Source organism: Dipodomys spectabilis, unplaced genomic scaffold (genome assembly GCF_019054845.1).
Source record: "Dipodomys spectabilis isolate Male_0828 unplaced genomic scaffold, ASM1905484v1 ptg000263l, whole genome shotgun sequence".
Classification (NCBI taxonomy): Eukaryota; Metazoa; Chordata; class Mammalia; order Rodentia; family Heteromyidae; genus Dipodomys; species Dipodomys spectabilis.
The window spans coordinates 342,501-365,995 of NW_024870940.1; the positions used below are offsets into that span (position 1 = coordinate 342,501).

General features: G+C 39.1%; 1 protein-coding gene and 1 non-coding gene across 2 annotated transcripts in view; one reads left to right on the top strand and one right to left on the bottom strand.

Moving 5' to 3' along the window:
• Ints9 (integrator complex subunit 9) overlaps positions 1-23,495 on the bottom strand; it is a 69,845-nt gene that overhangs the window by 33,874 nt on the left and 12,476 nt on the right. The window contains exons 2-4 of the mRNA XM_042699839.1: positions 11,903-12,030; positions 4,464-4,524; positions 1,165-1,227 (exon numbers count right to left, since the gene is read on the bottom strand). Coding sequence (XP_042555773.1) covers positions 1,165-1,227; positions 4,464-4,524; positions 11,903-12,030 — 252 coding nt within the window. The remainder of the gene's footprint in view (positions 1-1,164; positions 1,228-4,463; positions 4,525-11,902; positions 12,031-23,495) is intronic.
• Positions 21,171-21,284, top strand: LOC122125303. Its single transcript, XR_006150749.1, has one exon. It is a non-coding gene; the product is annotated as a small nucleolar RNA ACA64 (small nucleolar RNA).

Sequence of the window (23,495 nt, forward strand, 5' to 3'; positions counted from 1 at the left end):
ATGCTTTACTTTTCTCTCCCCCATCCCCACCACAAGTTGTATAGTTAATTTCAACATTTCATTTGTTCGCCCTGTGTCCCCCATTTCTGTGCTGCCCCCCTTATCCTCCCACAGACAGATAAATGAACAAATGAGGCAAAAGAAAACAAAAAGAGCAACAAAGAAAAACAACCTCTTGCTTCCATTTCTTGGAATTCAGTTTGATAAGTATTATTTTATACAGTCAGAGGCACACAGACATTTGTGTTCCTCTCCTAGGTACACCTTTATTCTTACTACTGTATCTCAAACTTCAATTACATGTCCTTCTCTGGTTCTTCTTTCTGGTACCTCCAAAGGGCATATATACATAATTCAAAGAGAGAAAGTAAGTTTATAGGGTATTAAATAAAGGGTAAAGACAGAAAGTGGGCAGATGGAACTCCAAACTTTTTTCCCTTTGGCCTTGGATTGCAAGTGTTCATCAGGCATGTGACCCACTGGGTACTCGAATTGGGAGGATGGCACATTCTCACTGATTTCTTCAAGTACCCTGGTGAAGCCACCAGTATCTGTATACTTCATCTCTGTCTTGAGAACCGCATGCAAGCCAGTCTGTGGATTAGGCCTGCCAGCAGACTTTAGCCACTTTTAAAACTAATCCAGACTAAAGGATGAAACTTGTCCCAACCTTTGAGAAATTTCACTGTGACAGTGTTTACGACTGAGTTTGGAACCCATGAGCTCCAAGCAATATTCAATGTATTTCAATTCAGCCAGAGTAAGAATTTTTACAGTTTACTGGCACTGAAAGATTAATAGCAATCCTCACCAATTACCCACTATAAGAAAGGCTAGGGAAAGTATGGCCAATCGAAGCACAAAGGCCATTATAATTACAAAACTGAAAGGCTTTCAAGTTATTTCCTTATCTTGCTCAAAACTATGTCCCAAAAGTATTAGTAGGATTATAGAAAGAGCTAGAAATTGGAAGGAGTGACTTAAATGAGTTATAGACAATATAAAAAGCTCCTCAATGTTTTATCTGTATAACAATGTGACAGGAATAACAGATTTGTTTCAATTTGAAAACAGGAAGATAAGCCTCTAAAATTCCTTCTTGACTTCATTGTGAGAGATTACATGATAATTTTTTTTCTGCAATAAGATTCACTTTCATCTCACCTCAGGCAAACAGAATTCAGGCACAGAATCCACAAATACGTGACCTGAGCACTCCTTTAGCTCCTAAAAGAGATGAAGAGGGAAAATATTAGGAAGAGATACCCAGTAGATACAGGACCAAAGAAATATAACCTCTAAACCAAACTTTGAAAGTGGAATGCTACTTAGGCAGAATGTTCCTTGTGTAGGTTCAGGTTGGCTAAGAGACGTATTGAGGGTAAAAATGTTTATTCAGGATGTGAAGGTATGTTCCCTAGATGCCTCTTTGAGAAGCTAGGCAAGTAACCATGACACTTGTATAACCTGTGATCCAATGGTTTCCAAGTAATAGTTGTGAAGAATATACTAACAATCTCAGTTATCTGGACATGTCAATTAACCAAAGCTACTGGACGTATTTAAAGGGACCATCAAGTGCCCATGAGATCATGGAACTTGTATTTATAATAAACAGTTCCAGTAATTCTGCTACTCAGTCAGGTGAGAAGATATGTCCCCTGATAAATCATTTGAGTCTATCGTCAATCTACTGAGGGTTGAGGGAAAAGGAAGTGCTACAATTTGTAGGAAGCCAAGGCAGGAAGATCTAAGTTCAAGGCCAGCCTGGGCTACATGGTGGGGAACAGGAGGAAACATCCATCCCCACCACTGTGGATATACACGTAGAACATATACTTTATTTTGGACTATAAGCCAAATGCATTTATTCAAAAGAAAAAGGCACACATATAGAATATAAATCGGGCACTGGTGGCTGACACCTGTAACCCTAGCTATTCAGAAGGCCGAGATCTGAGGATCCTGGTTCAGTCCAGCCCAGGCAGGAAATTCTGTGAGACACCTATCTCTAATTAACCACCAGAAAACTGGAAGTGGTGCTGTGACTCAGGCACTAGCCTTGAGCTGAAGAGCACAGTGACAGTGCCCAGGCCCAGAGTTCAAGCCCCAAGACATACAAAAAAAAAAAAAAAAATAGAATAGTTGAAAGTGGAAGTATAACTCCCTACTCAGCTATGCCTTATCGTATGTCATGTCTGTCTGTCTCTGGATTCTCCCAAAGGTTGGCCCTGAGAAAAGGGTCTGAGAGCAAGAAGTTTTTATGGGAGGTGCCATTTTTCCAGGAACTCCCATATAAACAAGGAAGGTGGCTGATAATGGATGTTATTAAGCCACATCCCATTTTTGAGCAACTAGAACTTATTCCTGTGGCAAAAACTCATGAGAAATGGTATAAAATGCACACCTCAGAATTCTACTGGGGGGGAGGGCTGGTAAGTATCAGGCAGCTACTATTTACCAACAACTGCATAATGGGCAGCTTTAGACAGACACGTGCAGGCAGAGGCCCACAGACACAGGAGGCTGGAATTACGCTGGAACACACTAAAAGGAAAAAGCCTGAGGGACTTCGGCTACAATGCCTCCAGAAGACACGAAAGTAGGTTGCTTCCTGTAGTGGCTCTTTGGACAAGTCTGGGTGGAGTTTTTCTATCATCAAGATTAAAATTATCTATGATTTTAGAGCAAAAGCACCAGCCAGAAATTGGTGGGCAGTATCCTTTCCTTTTGTAAGAAATGAAAAAAATGCCATTACAGATTCATTCTATCATGCTTTTATTAGATACTGAACAAGTATTTCTATGTATTTATGTATCAGAATTTGAATATACCCTCAATCTTTACCTGAAAATTTTACAAGGGTCATATTAGAACCTCGAGAATATTTCTCCTCCCATATACTGTGCATACTGGTTCCTCTACTACAAGCACAAGGTAAGTTACATGAGTTCTACTCACCTAGTGACTGACTGTGCCAAAGAGAGACTGAAAATAGCTCTTAATGACAGTGTACCTGCCAGCTAAAAGCAAATGAGTAGTCATGACTCCCAGCTTTCTTAGGATGAGGGTAAAAATGATTAAAGACACAAAGGAAAGGGTGACCCAGTCCAAGAAGCACTGCACTCAATCCCCTGACTTACGGAATAGTAACCCTTTTGTACAACTCCTTTATAATAACAAAATTAATAAAAATGATTAAAGACAAATCACGGGAAGTTTCAAGCCTTTGCGTGACTTTAAATGGGCTCTGTGCTTCCTCCCTATAATGCACATCATTTGATACAGTCTGCTCTGTGGCTCTCCTTCCTGGCCTGCAGAGGCATATTTGCTATTCCAAACACTTACAATGTCACTTTCTTTTATTCACCACTCCCTTCTAATGAAATCCTCCCACATACACACGCAAGTCTTTCCACTCACAATGCACTGGTAATGGGCTGCTTCTGAGCCTTTCTCAGGGAACAATGATTTATAGCTAGCAGGAGGCTCAGGCTGAAATCAGGTACATAGGTTCCCGAATGTCATGTAATTTTACAGTCAGCTTGGGAAGGAAATCTGGTTTCAAATTATGCATCTGGCTTGCACTTGAGCTTGGGGTGCGTTACAGGAATTAATTCTGGAAAAAAAGCACCTCTTCATTTAACAATATCTATTACAAGAAGGAAATGTCTTACTGAGATGAATCATGTAAAACATCTTTAAATTCATTCAGTTTTTTTTTTTTCAACTGTGAAACCTAGAGGAAGGATTTAGAGGACCAAGAATTGGCATAGAGAAGCTATAGTTCTTAAACTTCCGGTGTCTCTGATTTGATCTTTTACTTTACTATATAATTTTTGTAGTGTTGGTATTACATTTAAGCTGGCTGACCAAACAGTTAATAAGCATCACCTTTGAAACCCTAGTTGCTATTCTGAAAATAATTATTTTCTTTCTGGGGTGAGAAAAAATATTAGCAGCAGACATATTTAAGATGTTTATATCTGTACATATTTGATTTGAAGGCAAACACTAAGATTCTCTCCAAAGATGCTTAAAAATAATAGTTACCACACAGTGCTGGTGGCTCACACCTATAATCCCAGCTATTCAGGAGGCTGAGACCGGAGCATCACACTTTGAAGCCAGCCCTGATAGAAAAGTCCTCATGAGACTCTTATCTCCAATTAACTACCCAAAAATTGGAAGTGGCCCTGTAGCTCAAGTGGTAGAGCACTAGTCTTGAGCACAAAGAGGCCTGGGGACAGCACCCAGGCCCTGAGTTCAAATCCCCTAACCAACAAAAAAAAAGTTATCAAGTATTAAAGACCCTAGACCTAGTATGGACCTTGGAGTTTGGGGGAAGAATATACATTAAAAAAAAAAAAAAAGAAGCATAAGCAGCCAGGGTGGCTCCAGACAGGATAAGATGGATTCTTGTGGGGTGTAGGTAGGCTTCAGTTTTTTGTCTTGGAGATTACCTTGTCCAAGAAAGCATTTCCATCCTTCAGGGACCAGCCAGGGAGATTAGACAGCCTGGGACTGCAAAACAAAAATTAAATTATCCTAAATAGATTATAATCCTCAGTGACTTCATAGTGATTGTACTGTCTCCACAAAGTTAAAAAAAAGTTTGTAATTACTGGCAGCAATAGTCACTCAAAATAAAATAAAGAGATAAGAAATAAACATGTTATTAAGTTTAAAAACTATGTACCAGGATTAAGAATTGTATGTGGTAGCACATGCCTATAATCCCAGCCCAAGAAGCAGAGGCAGGCTTTGCCTGGGTGTATATATAGCAAGATCCCGTCACAAATAAACAAAAATTCCCATGACCAACTAAACTGAAAAAAAATACTGTGGCAAAACAATATTAAGTTAAATAGTTTAGCACAAAATAATAAAGAAAAAGGCAAATGAGGCATTTTAGTATGAGTAGACTTCACCTTGTCTGTGTGTGACATTACCTTTCAGAGGCAGCGGAACAGCTGCGTGTTGGGTGAGAAGACAGACCCACAATTCTGATTCTAACCACATATGCTCCGCCCCGTGTGCAACACACGCCACCTGCAGCTCGAGTTCCCAATCAGGGAAACAAAGCTAGTTTTCCAACTGTTACCAAATGATTCCCTATCTAGGTGGATAGTTTCTAGATCACATGTCTGCAATCTAGTTTCTAAATTACATGTATGCAATTTCATATACATATATCAAGAAGACTGAATTCAAAAATCACTTCCAGTAATTGCAAGACTTATCTGTGTACATTAGTTGACTAGGAGGAGTATACTGGAAGCCCAAAATGGCAATACCTGAAAATGCAAAAAAAAAAACCCAAAAAACCCCAAACCACAAAACCCTACTCTATCACTCAGACAAATGAAAATTGTAATCACCAAGGAAGTGTATGAAGAGAAAGCACAGCCAGTGCACAAGCAGGATGGCAAAAAGATTTCGACTTTTCACCTGGAAGCTAATGTCTGTGAAGTAAAAATTAAGGACAGAGTAAAAATGTAAGACAAAAACAATTCTATCATCAGAAACCCAAGTAGATGAATATAGCCATTCACTCTTTTTTTCTAAATAATTTAATCAGATTTTTGTTCTGTACAATTAAAAGAAACACAATATATGGATATCTTTCAATCTTCTAGGATAGATAAAAAATCTGAATAAAACATATGAGCATCCAGTTTCAGGAAAACAGTCAGAATTTTGGGAATGACTTTGTTAGGTGCTGGAGGTTGAATATAGGACTAATGTGTCTGACCAAGCGTTATACTACTGAGCTACACTTCTAGCTGGGAGTAATTTTTCTAAACAGAAAAGCTGTAAGAATGTAAGTATAATCAACTCCCAGATATTCTTTAAAGTAAATTAACTGTTTTTAACTTGCCTTTATTAGTCAAAAGCAAGAATTTTAGATTTCATACTTGACAATGAACATTACTACTGGAATAATCAAATTTTATCCATGTGTATATATCTATATATACATACACACATATATATATCCAATAAACATCTTCTAAACAAACAGAATTTTCTGCTTTACCCTCTCAAAAACGTATTATTACCATTAGCTCTTTTAATTCCAATCTTGTTAAATAATCAAATGAATTCTTATCTCTTGAGAAATATACTATCAGATCATATTTTAAAAAGTGTGCATCTAATACAAGTGTAATGACAAGACAATGTGGACATTATTCTCATTTCATGCATGCCAGCTCTCTCAAACAAGGCTATAAATACCCACTTCTACTTACAAAGAAAACCGAGACAAAGGACATACACTCTGTCCTCATCAGACGTGCACAAGTGAGATGACTGATGCAGTTAGCTGTCCCGGACAAATGGTTAGAAACAGTATGTTGTTTATCAGAAATAAGCTTTTTTTTTTTTTTTTGCCAGTTTTGAGGCTTGAACTCAGGGCCTTGGCACTGTCCCTAAGCTTCTTTTGCTCAAGGTTAGCACTCTATCACTTGAGCCACAGCATCACTTTTGGCTCTTTCTGTTTATGAGGAATCGAACCCAGGGCTTCATGCGTGCTAGGCAAGCACTCTACCACTGAACCACATTCTCAGCCCCCCACCTCCTTTTTTTGTGCCATTACTAGGGCTTGAACTCAGGGCTTAGGTATTGTCCCTTACTTTCTGGTAGTTAATTGGAGGTAAGAGTCTTATGGAGGGGCTGGGAAGGTAGCTCAGCATGAGCTCATACAAGCATGAGGCCTTGGTTTCGATTCCTCAGCATCACATAAACAGAAAAAGCCGGAAGTGGTGCTGTGGCTCCAGTGGTAGAGCGCTAGCCTTGAGCTGAAGAGCTAAGGGACAGCACCCAGGACCAGAGTTCAGGCCCCATGACCGGCAAAAAAATAAATAAATAAAATAAAAATAAAAAAATGTCTTATGGACCTTTCTGCCTGGGCTGGCTTTCAACTATGAGCCTCAGATCTCAGCCTCCTGAGTAGCTTAAGATCACAGATGTGAGCCACTGGCACCCAGCCTTAGTCTCCATAATCAAAGCCTTCTATTAAATACACTCATATTTATTTTGGATTCAGGACAAGAGATGGGATTTAATACTTGAAGGAAAGCAAGACCACATCTGAACAATACAGGCTAAGTGTGCCTAATCTACAAGTATTTCAGATTTTGGAGCACTTGGATTTTGGAACATTTACACAGATGTTATTGGTTAAACATCTTTAATCCAAAACTCTAAAGTCTAAAATATTCTAAATATAAAACTTTTTTCTAACAATGTCTACAAATCTCAGAGAACTTCAGATTAGGGTTACAAATGGCAAAGGTGCTAACTGAAGGCATGAAACTATCTGCTTAATCTGTTCCCACAAATAATCCACAAGGGAAAGGACTTATTATTTTGATCCTAATGATTATACCGTTTTAATGTAGGAAAATCTGTAAACATGCTGGTGGCTCATGCCTGTAATCCTAGCTGATATCTGAGGATCGTGGTTTGAAGCCAGTGTGGGCAGGCAAATCTATGAGACTCTTATCTCCAATTAAATCAAAACCACCAGGAGGGGAGCTGTGGCTAAAGTGGTAGAGCACTAGCCTTGAGCAAAAAAGCTCAGGGACAGCATCCAGGCTTTGAGTTCAAGCCCCAGGACAGGCATAAAAACTAAGCAAAGGACCCTGTAAACAGACCTCACCACAGAAAAATATACTTAATAAAATACGAGGGGTGAAACCAGTAGAAAAATTATGATTAGAATGAACATATCTTTGCATTACCACTTTACAACTATTTCTTAGAGAAAGAAATGGTTTCTACAGGGGTACCAAGTACCATAGAAGTTGCCTAAGGAGGGACCAGTCTAGGTGGCATCAGAAGATTTCCCTGGGATATGATGCTTAAAGCAGGGTCAAGGGGAAACTTGGTCAAGGAGCAAGGTTCCTAGGACACTGAGAAAGAAAACAGCTATTAGGCCCAGAAAATCCTCCTGGCATTTTTCACTAGACTTTTGGCAGGGCTAGCTCACATAAAAAAGGTAATGCAAGTGAAACTTCAGAGAGTTCATATATACTCTCCTAGTCCCCTGACCACCTAGAATACTAGCTCCAAGTCCACCTGGCATAAAACTGGTCACCTCAGATGATCGGAAAGATGACCTGGTGCTCCTTGGGGTGAGGGAAGCTGGGATGGGAGGGGATAACTAGCCTTCCAGGCCAGGCGCTGGTGGCTCAGACCTGTGATCCTAGCTATACAGGAGGCTTAGATCTGAGGATTGTGGTTCAAAGCCAGCCTGGGGAAGAAAGTCCTTGAGACTCTTCTCTCCAATTAACCACCAGAAAACTGAAAGTGGTGCTGTGGCTCAAGTGGTAGAGTGCTCCCCTTGAGCTGAAGAGCTCAGGAACAGTGCTCTGGCCCAGACTTCAAGTCCCATGATAACTACCAGCAGCACCACCAACAAAAGAGCCTTCCAGGCTAGAAAAACAGGGGTTTTTACTCTGAGGCAGGAGATAAGATGAAACAAAGGGCAAGAGGTAGAGTAAGGGGATGCCTTTAAAGCGCATGCATAAACCCAGTATATCAAGACGAGTTTGTCGTCTGCTCAAGAGTAATGTAAAACACTGAGAGGTTTTAGACAAGTAAGAGACAAGTTAAAACTGTGTTTCTGAAGGATGATTCTGGGAAAATGGAATCATGTGCCTTTGAGACACTAACATGGGTGGTATTCATATCAAAAGTAAGAATGCCAACCTAATCAGGAGGAAACAAAAATTTAAAGATGTTACATAAAAGAACTGGCTTTTATTTCTGAAAGTGTGAAGGTCATAAAAGAACAGATGGAGTGAGAAACTCTTCCAAATTAAAGTAGACTGAAAACATGACTAAATTCAGTGTGCCTTCTGGGTGGGATCCTGGATCAAAAATTCTCCTTTCTTGCTAAAGAGCTTTACAGTGAAATCTTAAGTAGCAAAATTGGGGAAATATAAATAAGGTATACAGATTAGAAACTGGTATAGGAGCAAAGTAAAATTTCTGATTTTGATAACTGTGCCACAGTTATAACTAGTTAGGGAAAATACTGTGAGAAGGTAGATAGGGTGGGATCCAGAGAGAATAAAGTGCTTCATTCACTATCACAAATATTTACTGAGCAGGAGCTGCTACATAACCAAGAACTGTTCTAGGCTCTGGGAATATGCTGGAGAACAAACAAAATTCTTCAGGAAACATACTTAGTGAAGAAGAGAGAAGATAATTAATGTGGAATTGTAATGTACCTACGGGAGCTATAAAGAGAAATACAGAAGGATGAGGGGATAGGAAAAAAGGAAAATACTATTTTCAGAAAGCACATTCCTAAAGTTTCTGAGTTTAAGGAGACTTATCAACTTGGCAACTGCCACCATCTAAGTAACTTTCCTCTGAGAGCAAAAGACCACGAGAGGGGAGGGAAGAGGAGGAGATTACACTGCTGAGTGAGAGCTGTGGACAAAGAACTAGCCAGGTGAAGAGTGAACACATGGCTGGATCTGACACTGGTCACCTAGGAAAGAGCAGGCTGAGTCCTCATGGGAAATCGTCTAGAGTCTATTTTATTTGTTAAAGCTAGTACCACAAGTGTGTATGTGTGTGTGTGCACACTTATGTACATAAACGTATTTTTTTCCTCTTTTTTTGGGGGGGGGTACTGGGGTCTGAATTCATGATTTCACACTTGGTAGGCAGGTGCTCTACTGCTTGAACTATGCCTCCTGCCCCTTCAGCTCTGGTTATTCTTGAAACAAGGCCTTCTTTGTAATCCAGGCCGGTTTGGACTGTGACCTTCCTATTTCTACTTCCTGCTGTCGCTGGACAGACATATGCCAAAGGCATGGGGTCCCAGGCTGTCCTGTGAGCCTTCTGATCTCAGCTCTCACACAGCAGAGATGACAAGCGAGAGCCACAGATACCTGGCTCTGTTTTCTTAAGGCAAGTAAAGTCTTCACTCTTGACACACTTCAAGTTCTACTCAGACGAGAAAGTAGTCTTGTTAATGTTAATGCACAGGGCATATTTTTCATAAACTCCAAATGAATTAACGATTTTCTGTTTGTGAGGAAACAGATATTAAAATTCCAGACAGGGGCTGGGAAGGTGGCTCAGTGGTAGAGTGCTTGCCTTGCATGCATGAGGCCCTGAGTTCGATTCCTCAGCACCACATAAGCAGAAAAAGCCTGAAGTGGTACTGTGGCTTGAGCTGAAGAGCTGAGCCCAGTGCCCAGGACCAGAGTTCAAGCCCCACAATCAACAAGACAAAAAGAAAAAAATTACAGACAATTTTTACAAGAAATAACCTGTCATGCCGCACACCAGTGGCTCACACCTATAATCCAAGCTACTCAAGAGGTTGAGATCTGACGATCGTGGTTCACAGCCAGCCCAGACAGGAAGCTCCATGAGACTCTTATCTCCAAATAACCACCAGAAAACTGGAAGTAGCACTGTGGCTCAAGTGGTAGAGTGCTAGCCTTGAGCTGACGAGCTCAGGGATGGACGAAAGAAAGAAAGAAAGAAAGAGAGAAAGAAAGAGAGAAAGAGAGAGAGAGAGAAAGAAAGAGAGAGAGAGGGAGGGAGGGAGGGAGGGAGGGAGGGAGGGAGGGAGGGAAGGAAGAAAGAAAGAACGAACTTGTTAGTCATGTAAATTACCCTTCACTGAGTTTTGGATGGTATCTATAGATAGTAGTAAATACACACACACACACATACATACATACGTATATATATATATATATATATATATATATATATTTTTTTTTTTTTTTTTTTGGTTGGTTGTGGGGCTTTAACTCTGGGCCTGGACACTGTCCCTCAGCTCTTCAGCTGAAGGCTAGTGCTCTACCACTTGAGCCACAGCACCACTTCTGGCTTTTTCTGTTTATGTGGCACTGAGGAATAGAACCCAGGGCCTCATGCATGTGAGGCAAGCACTCTACCACTGAGCCAGCCCCCAAGTAAATATATTTCTAAGTGCTGGGTGTAGTTATAACTGAATTCCATCAGCAATGTCTAAAATGCAATCTGGAATTATTGCTGATACGCATCCCCACACCACCTTACTGTATCCTTTATCTCAGGAAAGTCAATGGTTGATTATAATTTTTCTAGATGGTTCATGGGGTTATCATTATGAATAATCACTGTACTCAGTGATGTCTTTTAGGAATGATGAAGATAAATTACATGGTTTACTCAGCTTGCTAAGCTTTTAAGCTCTTAAATCTGCTTTAGATGGCTTTTCTATCTCCTCTTATATGTGCTATCATTTTTTTTTCTATAGTGAGTATATTTGATTCTAAAAGTCACTTTTCTTACAAACTACCACTTCTAAATAGTAGTAAGCTGAGAAGCTAATTTCCTAATATGAAACTTAGTTAAGTGTAAATAGTGCTGCATGCATGCCCCAGGCAGTCCACCTCATTGAAGACATAGGCTTGGGCTATGTATATGATGCAATGACACCTAAAGTAGATTAATATGAAGACAACGCAGATGGTTACGGAAAAGAAAGAAATATCAGATTCTATGATACAGTCCCTGAAAATGTAGTTAAAAGATCCTAAAATTCTATTATTTAGTTTATTAGCTAGGCATGATCAGTTCTTAAATAAATTAGCAAGATGGATGAAAAATGTGACCTCAGTTGCACTGAGCAGCTGCAGGAACATTTTACAGAAGCCCAGAAGAAGTTATAGGAAAAGAGGTCAATCAATAAATCAATGGAACACTTTCTAACACGCAGCCAAAGGAAAATATTTTGATAAAGAACATTTTTAAGGGGATTCAGCAAACTTATGGGATGACACACAAGGCAGTAGTAATCTTCACAGTAGTTGGGGACTATTTCTTCAGCTAATTAAAGTTCATCTTGTCTCAGATACGTCACAACAGCACATACCTCTGAACAAGGGGCAAAGGAAGGAAGTTGAGGGTAGAAGTCACATCCAGTCCACAGTCCAGCATAATGGTGGTTGATTTGAATTTGAGCACATTGCATGGCAAAGTTGGGTGTCCTGACAGGCAGTACTGAAAAAATAAATTACTGTAATCAACAATCAGTTACAGAAGCAGTTCAATAACGTGAATGAAGTAAAACTAATATTCTTTTAAGAATAGCATAAAGTTCATTCAGCCAAATTTCTATGTGACTTTCTTCCTTCTAAGATTTGCTTAGCAGAGCCAATTACTCAGAAGTCTCATAGATCCCTTTTTTTTTTTGGTGGTACTGAAGTTTGTGAACCCAGGCTTCACACTTGCTATGTAGGTACTCTACTGCTAAGTCCCACCTCCAGTGCTTTTTGCATTGGTTATTTATATTCCATTATATTATTTGTTTTGGTGCCAGTCCTGGGGCTTGAACTTGGAGCCTGGGTGCTATTCTTGAGCTTTTATGTTCAAGATTAGCAGCCACAGCTCCACGTGTAGCTTTTTGTGGTTAACTGGAGATAAGAGTCTCACAGACTTTCCTGCTCAGCCTGGCTTTGAACGTATTAGAATATGGATGATCAACATACAAAACTGAAGCTCAAAGGATTTTAGCCAAAGAAGTTAGCTGAACTAATTAATTTTCATTTGTTACTGTCATCAAAGGACAAAGAAAGGTGCAAACCACTTTATATAGAAGAATCCTTTTCAGAGCAGTTACTAAAGGTGTCCAACACTGACATCATTCACACAGATGAGGAAACTGTACATCTTGTCTGAGAGGATACTCAGTGGGAGTCTTGGACGTCCAGGGTCCCACCATGCTTTCCCCAGACTGTACTGCCCACATGGGTCACCTGACTTCACTAAGATCCACAGTGACTGCCCACGGTCTGCCAACTGGTAAGGAGGAACCCATAGAGTAGCTAGAGTCAGAACGGAGCCTCTAGTCTCTTCCCTACCATCTGCCTCTGAGAGAGAGTGAGGGTTATAAGACCAATCCACAAAAACAGAAATCTGATGAGAAATAAGTCTATATTACAAATTCTTCAAAAATAGAGGACAGGAAAATGTAACATACAATCAAAGCAATTCAATTATTTCATGCTCCTTATCTTCCATTTTTGTAACAGATGTACTTTTGTGTATTTGCCATTTTGGGTACTGCTTTTCAAACTCATGATGACTGTGTTTTTCTTGTCGATGTTACATTACACTTCATGTTTGCTGGCTAAGTAAATACTCCATCATTTGTTTAGTGAGTCATTCCCTCGTTGTTGAACCCCCAGGCTGCCTCCAGGTACAATATTACAAACACCGTTGTGCTGACCACTTTAGTGTTTGGAGTTTTCTCCATATTGGTTTATTTCTTTAGAGGATTCCCAGAAGTGGCATTAACTAGGTCAGTAAAATATGAGCACTTTATGGCTCTTAAAGCCTGCTGCTGCCAGAATGCTTTCCAAAAAAGGCTGCACCTACTTACAATGTCAGAAGACCTGTCCCGCTGCTCATCCATTACAGTCAAGCCACTTAGTACCTCATTGGCTGCAGCTATAACCTTACTATTAGCAAATCTAGTGGTAATTGGCTGCCCCTAGCCCAGGAAAGTCAACCACATGATAAACGGTGTTAGTGACTGACTGTTGAGAGGCAGTTTGGTGACATTAGAGGGGTTTGTTGTAAGAATGCCTGGGCTCTAATCTTAGTCACAGTCATTATTAATGTATGGTTTTGCAAGGACAGCCTTTCTTCATTTGTGAGATACAGTCATGGAACTGGTCTGTGTAGGGCTGTGAGGACTGATGAAGAATGGATCCAGTGCTTGACACACTATCATCTAGGGGTACAGGTCAGGAGTCACCTAAGCTTACAGGGGGGGATTTGCATTGTGCAGTGGCATTCACTAATGCCGTAAACTGCTATAATCTGCTAAGACTTGGTGAAGTCTTTTCTATTTATGCTTCTATAACAGAAGAGACTTAGGTCTCCTATGACTACCACCAGAATCACCAGCACCACCAGCACCACCAGCACTACACCAGCACCACTATCACCACCAGCACCACCTGGCCTATTCTTTGTGGGTTTTGCTTCAGAAATGTTTTCCTAATATATTTATTCATGTTTCATTTTACTCCCCTACATCCCCTTGTCTAAATTATCTTCTCATATTTTGATTTCCAAACAGATTATTTTAGGTCTATTCCTCAGATATATCTTACACTTTGCTAATTCCTTGTTTAGTGGTATCCAATCTGCTATCAACGATCTCTCTTTATCATTTCCTTTCCCTTCCTCAGTCCATGAAAGCAGTTGAAATAGTTGTAAGGAGGGAGGAAAGGTGAGGGAGAATTTGGAGGGGATGAGTTTGATGGTATATTACATGCATATATGGAAATGTTACAAGACAACCTACTTTGTACAACTAACATATGCTAATAAAAATTTAAATAAACCCTAGCAATTCTCTCCAAAATAATTTTTGATAGGACTTAAAATTAGGAAGCTTACATTAAAAAAAGTAAAGAAAACACAGTAATTAAAGAAGCTTTATGCTTTCTGGTTCTATAGTTTACTAGAGGTTGAGCATTCTTAATCTGAAAAATCTTAAAATTTGAAACTACAAAATCTGAAACCTCTTGAGCTCTGACATTTGAGTGCAAATGTTCTTACTATGAGTATCTGTGATGCAATGCTACAAAACTCTCCTGGTACCAAAATAAGTAATTTTTCTGGCTTTGACAAAACACTTTTAGGTGCATCTCTTGCTTTTCAGAGGATGATGCTCAGCAGTGATAATGGTTCAAGATTTTCATTTTGTTATTTATACTTATCCTGTTACAAAACAAACAAAATTTAGAACTACTGATGTGGCCACAGAGATGAAGTGAAGTGAGAATGGTATCTCATAAGGATGAAACCAACAAGACATGGCCTTGGAGAACAGGAAAGGAATGAAGAAAACTCTATGATTTTTAGTTTGAATGATACAGATTATGTATGTGCACATACGAGTTCAAGTACACGCTGGGTATTAAACATGTGATTAATATGCTCTATGACTGATCTTTCTCCTCAATCCCTGTGCTATCACTTTTAGTAAACACTGTGATGCTTTCTTTCATCTTACAAAGACAGGTAGAACCCATCTCCACCGAGGTTCACTATGATTCTATTTAAAAAATACTAATAATACTGATAATTACCTAATTATCAAGAATGCTTTATTAATGTAACTAAATTTATAAATTTACATATTCACAAAATTCCTATCAATATTGACACTAAAAAAGGAGTTCCAGAAATAAAAGCATATCCTAGCTCAGAATGGAACAGGAACTGAGATTTTAATTTGTGAATTACCTTTACTAGTGCTTGGCAAATATTTCGAACTCTTCAATTTTTTTTCCCAAAAGCTGGACTACTGATACTATCTCCATAGTAAAGGTCAAAGATCACACAGTTAATAACAAACTCAACTTGTACTTAAACCACACGTCTTAAGTGCTTCCTCAAATTATTGTTAGCATATTAGGAATAATAAAAAAAATCTATGATATGTAATTTGGAGATGATGGTTAGGAAATAATCCAAGAATCCTATCAATGAAAGTGGCTATAGGGATTTCTAGCCATAGTTGTAACTTTTCATTTTGTAGCCCTGCTATACTGTTGGAATATTGGCATGGAATGGTGCTTAGAAGAGACAGGGAAGGAGGCATTCAACCAGTCAATTAAGACTACTGACGATCATTTCCACATCTTTGAGAAGCACGCCTCCCTCCTCTTGTGGTGCTGGAGATGGAACCCAGGGCTTTCTCATGCTTTCACAAGCAATCTACCCCTGAGCAATGTGTACCACTAGCCGGGTACTTGACAAAATTATTTTTGTAGCCGAACCCCTTTTATTACATTTCAATCTAGATACACCTGAGCTATATTTTTGTGATAAATCTTGATACATATTAATGTACATGTTAGAGCTGACAAAATTATTTTTTAACTTAAGCTTTTGTCAGCCTTGCTTATTACAGTCATCAGACTTTTAGCTTCCATGAAGAGAAGTAAAATACTGAGGTTAAAGGGGACTTTTAACTCAAAATGGATCATAGAACTAAATGGAAGTGCCAAAACAATAAAAACTCTGGAAAAGCACTATTCAATAAAAATACATGTACATAATTTAAAATTTTCTAATGGCATGAAAAAGTAAAAGGGAACAGGTGAAATTAATTTTAATACTCTATTTAACTCAATATATCTACATTATTATCATTTCAACATATAATCAATATAAAATATTAACAGGACACTTAACATTCCCTTTTGTTTAAGTCTTCAAAATCTGACACGAATCTTACACTTAACAGCATTTCAATTCACATGATAATTTTCATCTAAAATAACTTGAGCTATTAAGATTCCCTAAAATTTAGTTGAAAAAGCAGATCCTCACACCTAAGCTCTTTGCAACATACTTAAGATTTTCTTACTAGTTGAGAAGGCATCAGCTTTTTGTTTTTGTGCTGAGGATTGAAGCCAGCAGGGCCTTAAGCACATGCTATACCACTGAACAACAGCCTCAGCCGCCAGTTCCAGCCTATAATGAATTAAAGTTAAATGAAATTAAAATCTGTTTTTTTTTTTTTTTTTTTGTTTAGTCAAAGAGTTTAAGTGCTTAATAACCACACGTGGGTGGTTGATACCGTAATGAACAAAGATGGTCTAGAGAAACACGGGAAATACCTGTGTAGGAAGTCAGGCAAAGATTTCCCAGTTCAACCCCCCCCCCCCCCCCATAAGATACTGCCTTCAAAATATACTCTTAAGGGGTAGGAACGTAGCTCTAGTGGTAGAACACTTGTCTGGCATACATGAAACCCTGTGTTCTCTCCTAGTATGGACAGAGGGAGCTGGAATTGTTCCAAATGATACTTTTCTTTTTCTTTCAGTCCTAGGGGTTGAACTCAGTCCTTGTCCTTGCTAGGCTAGTGATCTACGACTTGAGGCAGTCCCCATTCCTTTTTCAGTAGTTATGTGCACAGTCTTGTGGACTTTTCTGCCAGGGCTGGAACGTGAAACACCTATTCTCAGCCTCACATATAGCTTGGGATGTCAGGCCTGTGCCACTGTGCCCAGCTATAAATAGAGAAAGGGTTTTAAGAACTTTTCTGCCAAGGCTGGCCTTGAACTGCCTCTTCTCATTCTGTTTCCCAAGTAGCTAGGATTACAAGGTATAAGCCATAGGCACCAGGCTTCAGTTTCTTAAGAAAGTAAAACATTACCAATAGATTGGAATATTTATCAGACACACATGTGATAAAGAAAATAAAGAACTCAAACACAAACAATACAATAAAGACAAGCAAAATATTGGAATAGGCACAAACAGAAGATAACATATTGGAATTGATCATCAGCAATAACCCCTATAGATAGATATTAAAACCACAGCAAGACATTATATCCTTATTAACAGGGTAAAAATTAAAAAGACTAACAGGAAATGCTGGCAATACATTGCCAGAGTAATATTTTAGATTCATCCTTGTTGAGTCTGAGTAATATTTTAGATTCATCCTTGTTGAGTCTATCAGTACTTCATTCCTTTATTTCACTGTATGGAATTTGCTACTGCACTCACAAAGGGACATACACTTGGGTTGTTTCTAATTTCTTATTATGAATAAGGCTGCTGTAAATATTTACACACAGGTTTTGAAGGGCAGTACAATTCTATTTCCCTTGGGTACTTTAAAAAAGGGGATTGTTGGAGATATATGATAAATATCTTTAACTTTTATAAGAAGCTACCAAGCTACCTTCCAAAGTGGGAAATTATTTTTGGCTTACAGAAATCAGGGTAAGTTTTATTATTGGGCTGTGTGCCACAGCATCCACTAGTTCACCTGACCCGTCTCTAAAGTAGTAATGTAAAAAAATGTTACTGATATATATTAAATTATATATAGCAAAAGAATTGTGCCTAATGTGGCATTAGTCTGAATAAAAGTCTAAGTTCTTTATGTCTCAGATTTCTCAACTGAGAAATGAGAATCTACTAGATCATTATTTTTTGCCAGGCCTGGGGCCTGAACTCTGGGTCTGGGCGCTGTCCCTGAGCTGCTTTTGCTCAAGGTGAACGCTCTACCACTTGAGCCACAGCAATGTATCTGGTTTTCTAGTGGTTTATTGGAGGTAAGAGTCTCACAGACTTTCCTGCCCGGGCTGGCTTTGAACCACAATCCTCAGATCTCAGCCTCCTGAGTCGTTATAATTACAGACATGAGTCACTGGCACCTGGTTCAACTAGATTATAACCCATCCTCAAGGCATGTCTACACCACTATGGTCTTTTATATCTGACTTTCTGAAAATATAAGAATGTAAATAATGAACACGCTAGAAGGAATCAGGTCACCTAGTCCAAACAGGGAACTTAAAAAAAATAAAAACAAAAACAAGAAACAATTCTTCCAGATTTTCTCTGCCCAAGAACATGTACAATATGTAAGCTGCCAACAGTGAAGATGGCTTATTAAGGGACACTCTGTTCCCTAACAGACAGTACTGAATTTCTGGTGGGACAAGATTCTCTCCTGAGAACCCCTGCCTTCTATCATACCACCCTCAATCTTTGGCTTCTACTGTGCCACACTTCCCCTATTTGGAACTATTACTACTTTTGTTAAAAAAAGTAGTAGCCAGGCTGTCCACATTCAAATACTTCTATAAATATATTTCAATTCTGTTTTAATCTTTCACTTTGTATCTTGATTTTATCTTGCAGAAGTCGTTAAATGTGTCAATCATACTCACTGTAAAACTGACATACTGGGGAAAGTAAGAGATATTTTTCTATTTGTGCAGAAATGCTGCAGCATGCGTGGTGAACACAGGGAAGCCTCTTTCTGGCTGCAGAGTGACTAGCTATCACTCACAGCTAAGCAAATGACACTCAAGGGTGTTCTGCATGCTTAACCTGTCCTGTGTCTTGGATCTCCACAAAAATAAGTCATGAAGGAGAGGGAGGTTTGGGGGAGAAGAGAGGGATGGAAGGAGGGAGATCATATAAAGCAGTTCCCTTCCTCCCTACCAGAAGCTTAGAAAGGGTGGAAATGTAGACAGTAAACAAGGGTGAGGGAAGGAAGACATGTAGAGGTTGGCTTAGAAGCCCACATTGTTGACTGTTTGGCATGAGTACTTAACAAATATGAAAAAATAATTATAGTAACTAAGAAAAAAGTTCCCAGAGATATGCACATGACTCTTGTTTATGTAAAACCAAACCCATATTTATGCCTTCACTAACAGGCTTTTGTAAGACTGTAAGTACATATACCAAACTGGTGATATTGGTTATTCTGGGAGAAAGGGTCACTGATCATTTTTGGACTAATGAATGCTTAAAATACAGAGTCTTCTACTAGCAAACATTTAAAAACAAAAAGTTATACAAATTGCTGAAGATGTGCAATAACGACCAAATGCAAGAGAGAAGAAAAATTGTTAGGCAGGCATAGTAGTGCATGCTTGTAATCCCAACACCTGAGGCAGGAGGCTCATGAGTATGAAGAAAGCCTGGGATATGCTGTCTCAAAAACTGAGAAGAATGAGAAGAGGAAGGAAGGGGAGCAGGCAGTGGAGTGGAGGAGGAAATAAAATGGTGGAACTAGAGGATCAGAATCAACAAGGAGCAGGAATGTATTCTACGTGTTATGGTCTGGATATTCATATTTAAGGCTCAACTTCTAATACAACAGTGTTTAGAGGTAAGGCTTTGTGGGAGTGACTGAATCCTGAGGTCTCTCTACTTTCATTCATGGGTTAATTCAGATTCAAAATTGGATTATGGGGAGGTGGTGAAAATAGGAGACTTGGCTTCATTAGAGGAAGTAGTATATTTCCCAGCCTGGAAATATAGGTATATACTTTGTCCTCAGTTCCTTTTTGTCTCTGCTTCCTAGCTGCTATAAGGTGAGCAGCCTCGGCTACAAACATCCACTGCCATGATATTCTGCCATGGTTTAGACCCAAAGCAATGGATCCAGTTGGTCTGGGATTGAAATGTCTGAAATAGTGAGCCAAAGTAGATCTTTTCTCCTTTTGAACTGTTTCAGGGGTCTATCACAGCGACAAAAAACTGACTAGCATAGTATGTTAGAAACAATGCTGTCTTTTTTCCCCCCTTAAGTCATAGAAAAATGTATTATTTAAGGTCCAGAGAAATCTAGACATCAAAGTCAATCATAAAGCAGAATGCACAGATATCATGGTTACACATTTGTGAAGAAAATTACTGACAGGGTTACTCAAGTCACTTTTTGGGGGAGCAGAGGAAATACTGATACTTACTGCTGAGTTCTTTTTTTTTTTTTGAGATAGGGTCTCACTTCCTCCCTGAGTATGTTCCTGGCATAATCTACTTAATGGTAGGCTTCTCCATAGTTGTCCTTAAACAACAATCTCATCAATCTCAGACTCCCAAGTAGAGAAGTTTACAGGCATGAGCAATCAGCACCCAGATTCAGTAGACTTCCTGTGTGAACCAAAGTGCTCTACTAGGAAGCCAATGCCTAATGTAATGTGGATCAGCAAGGAGAAGTGTAGGTCTAATTTCAGCTTTCACACAAATATGCTCCTAGATGGATGGGAAAGCTAGTACTACTGGTATCATGGAAATGGACCTGCAGCTACTCTTAAGAAAAAAGTTTCTACAAACTAACATGGAGTACTTAATTGATGCTGGGTTCTTCACATGCATTTATGAGGGGATAATAATCAAGATGAATGACAATGTCTTAGAGTCTAGAAAAGGCTTTTCAACAGAAGAACATTTGATTAGTCACAGCAGTAATAAGTCAGGGGTCAATGAAGGAAAGGGCCTTCATTTCCTCTGGGACTGGTAGGCATCTGGTGAATGAAGCAGCAGCAAGTGCGGATTCCAAAGGAGAAGGGCCACAAGGTGGGACTTGCTACATTCTGAGCTTCAGTCTGCCTTGGTCAGAATAAGTCAATTCCAAAACCAGAGAAAATATCTGACATAATCTTTGAGCAGAAAAAACACCAAAGTATAATCCTAATGTCACGATTCTGGAAGAAAATACTAATAGATCTGGTCATTTATACTAATAATTTTTATATGGCAAAAATTACTTAAACTCGAGGTTGTCTGTGCCCAGGAAGGCTGTGCTCTGGCATGGCAGCACAGACTTCCTCACGGGGTCAGGGGAGGAGGACTGTATTAGCTGAAAGTCACCCCCAGCTTCGGGTGGGATTCGGCACCCACAGTGTCCAGGGCACTAAGCTGACTGCCCACTGCTAGTGTGGGACCATGAAAGCCAGGCTCTGACAGCAAAAAAAAAAAAAAGGAAAAAATGGATTATTTAAGGCTACATGAGAAAATTATAAAGCCAAGAAAAAAAGCTGACATCATTCATTGCTTTAGAAAATGAGCCCTAACAAAAAGACATTGATTCCATCAAAATAATTGGGCAAACTCCACAAAATATGTAATTCATAAATCCTAAAGAGTAAAAACTACATAAGAAAGACGTAGTAGGACAGAATTCTAGTAGATATAAAAACACAAAGTAAGTCTATATTGGGACAAAATGTTCAGTCTGTAAACAAAGAATTTTATTTATTTAGTTAGTTGGTCGTGGGGCTTGAACTCTAGGCTTGGGTATTGTCCCTGAGCGCTTCAGCTCAAGGCTAGTGCTCCACTACTTGAGCCACAGCACCACTTCTGGTTTTCTGGTGGTTAATTGGAGATGAGTCTCACAGACTTTCCTGGCTGGGCTGGGCTGGGCTGGACTGAACTGTGATCCTCAGATCTCAGCCTCCTGAGTAGTTAGGATTATAGGCATGAGCTACTGGTGCCTGCTTAACTTTAGGCAAAAAAAGATATTCCAAATGAAAAAAAAAAACTGTCTCCTATTATCTATATTTATCTTTTTATCTGATTATTACCTAAGCTAAGGATATAGTCAAGGCCAACTGGAATAGCCTGTATTTTTTGTCTCATTTGCTACCAGATGTAGCCATGTAAGTAAATTTTGGCCAAGAAGAGACAAATGAAAAGTGGAGTTTACATTTCTGAGAACATACCAAATGGAGTAGACACACCTTTGTCTCTTCCTTCTTCCCACTGGCTAGAATAGGGGTGTGATGGCCCTGGCTGGTAATGCCTGAGCTGGTAAAGTCACTCTATAACACGAAGACAAAGCCATAGGGTGCAGTCGATGGAGTAACAAGCTAGCAGGAAAGCCGAGACCTGCCACATGAGCCCTGGGCTACTTATCTCCATACTTCATTAACGATAGACCCAAACAGCAATCATGTTTTATTCACCACTGCGTTCAGCTGTTGTTCAGAGTGGAACCTATGCTTAAATGGTTATTTTTTTTCTGCTTTTGGGTGACTCACACAGGTTTTTGGTGCTATACCCACCCTAACACATTCTATGTTAAACACTTAAACTGTGGACTACGGGGCAACTTTTATTTTCTTTATATTTCTCAATTATTGCCTCATTCATTAATCCTGTAATTATTTTTGAGAAAAGCTCTATAAAAACTGAAGTTAAAGAACTGTTTTCTTTAAGTTTGTCCCTTGGAAAAACAACATAGTCAGGTGGATATTTTTGGGAAAAGAAACCACATTGCCTTTGCCTGTCACCTCTATGAGTACAGAAGTAGGTTTTCACAGGTTGAATTTCTCAGGGTCTCCTGAGGAGCCCAAAATAAAGATGGTAATTTAAATGGCAGTTCGCTGGTCCTTACTCTGATGCCGTTCAAACATTAAGTCAAGCAACTGTGCATTCAAATGTAACATTCTAGCTTTCTGTCCCAATATACTTATAGTTAGCAAGTTTCAATCCACACATCTTTCAGAAGTTATTATCATACATATAATGAAACTTTTGACATTATGAATGAATTTAGAGAAGGTTATTGAGAAAAATGTATCTCTTTTTGTATACACTGCTACAAAGCACTACACTGCTACAAAGCACTACTAAGCAAAAATAAAATATACTTGCAGATCACTAGGGAAACAGAAAATTTTGCTTTTAAAATCCTTTTTAGTTATCTGTTCTTTCTTCCCAGAGTAAGACAGAACCCTACTCTTCAGGTATAATTATTAGCCAAATTAATTTTTCCAGGGATAGGGAGGGTTCTCAGAGGGTTGTACTCAGGTTCTGATGCATACTAGGCAAATGCGGACCACTGAGCTACATCCCTGGCCCATAAAGTACTTTTTAAGTCCAGCACAGATTTTTCTTTCTTGACGAAACAGTGATTCTCCTATTCGAATTCATCCATATAAATTCCCTTAATCTTACATGAGTCACTATGGCTTTTAGCATAGTCTATCATTAAAAGGAGATACAGTCAATCACATACTAGCTTATAAACATACTACTCTACATTTGGCATATGGACTGAGAAGCAGTGACTTGCTCATAGGTAGTGTCTGTGTTTTATTCATCTTTAGCATTCCCACAGTAGTGAGGATGAAACAGGCATGTAGTGACATTTATTGAGCTGTATAATCAAACAATGG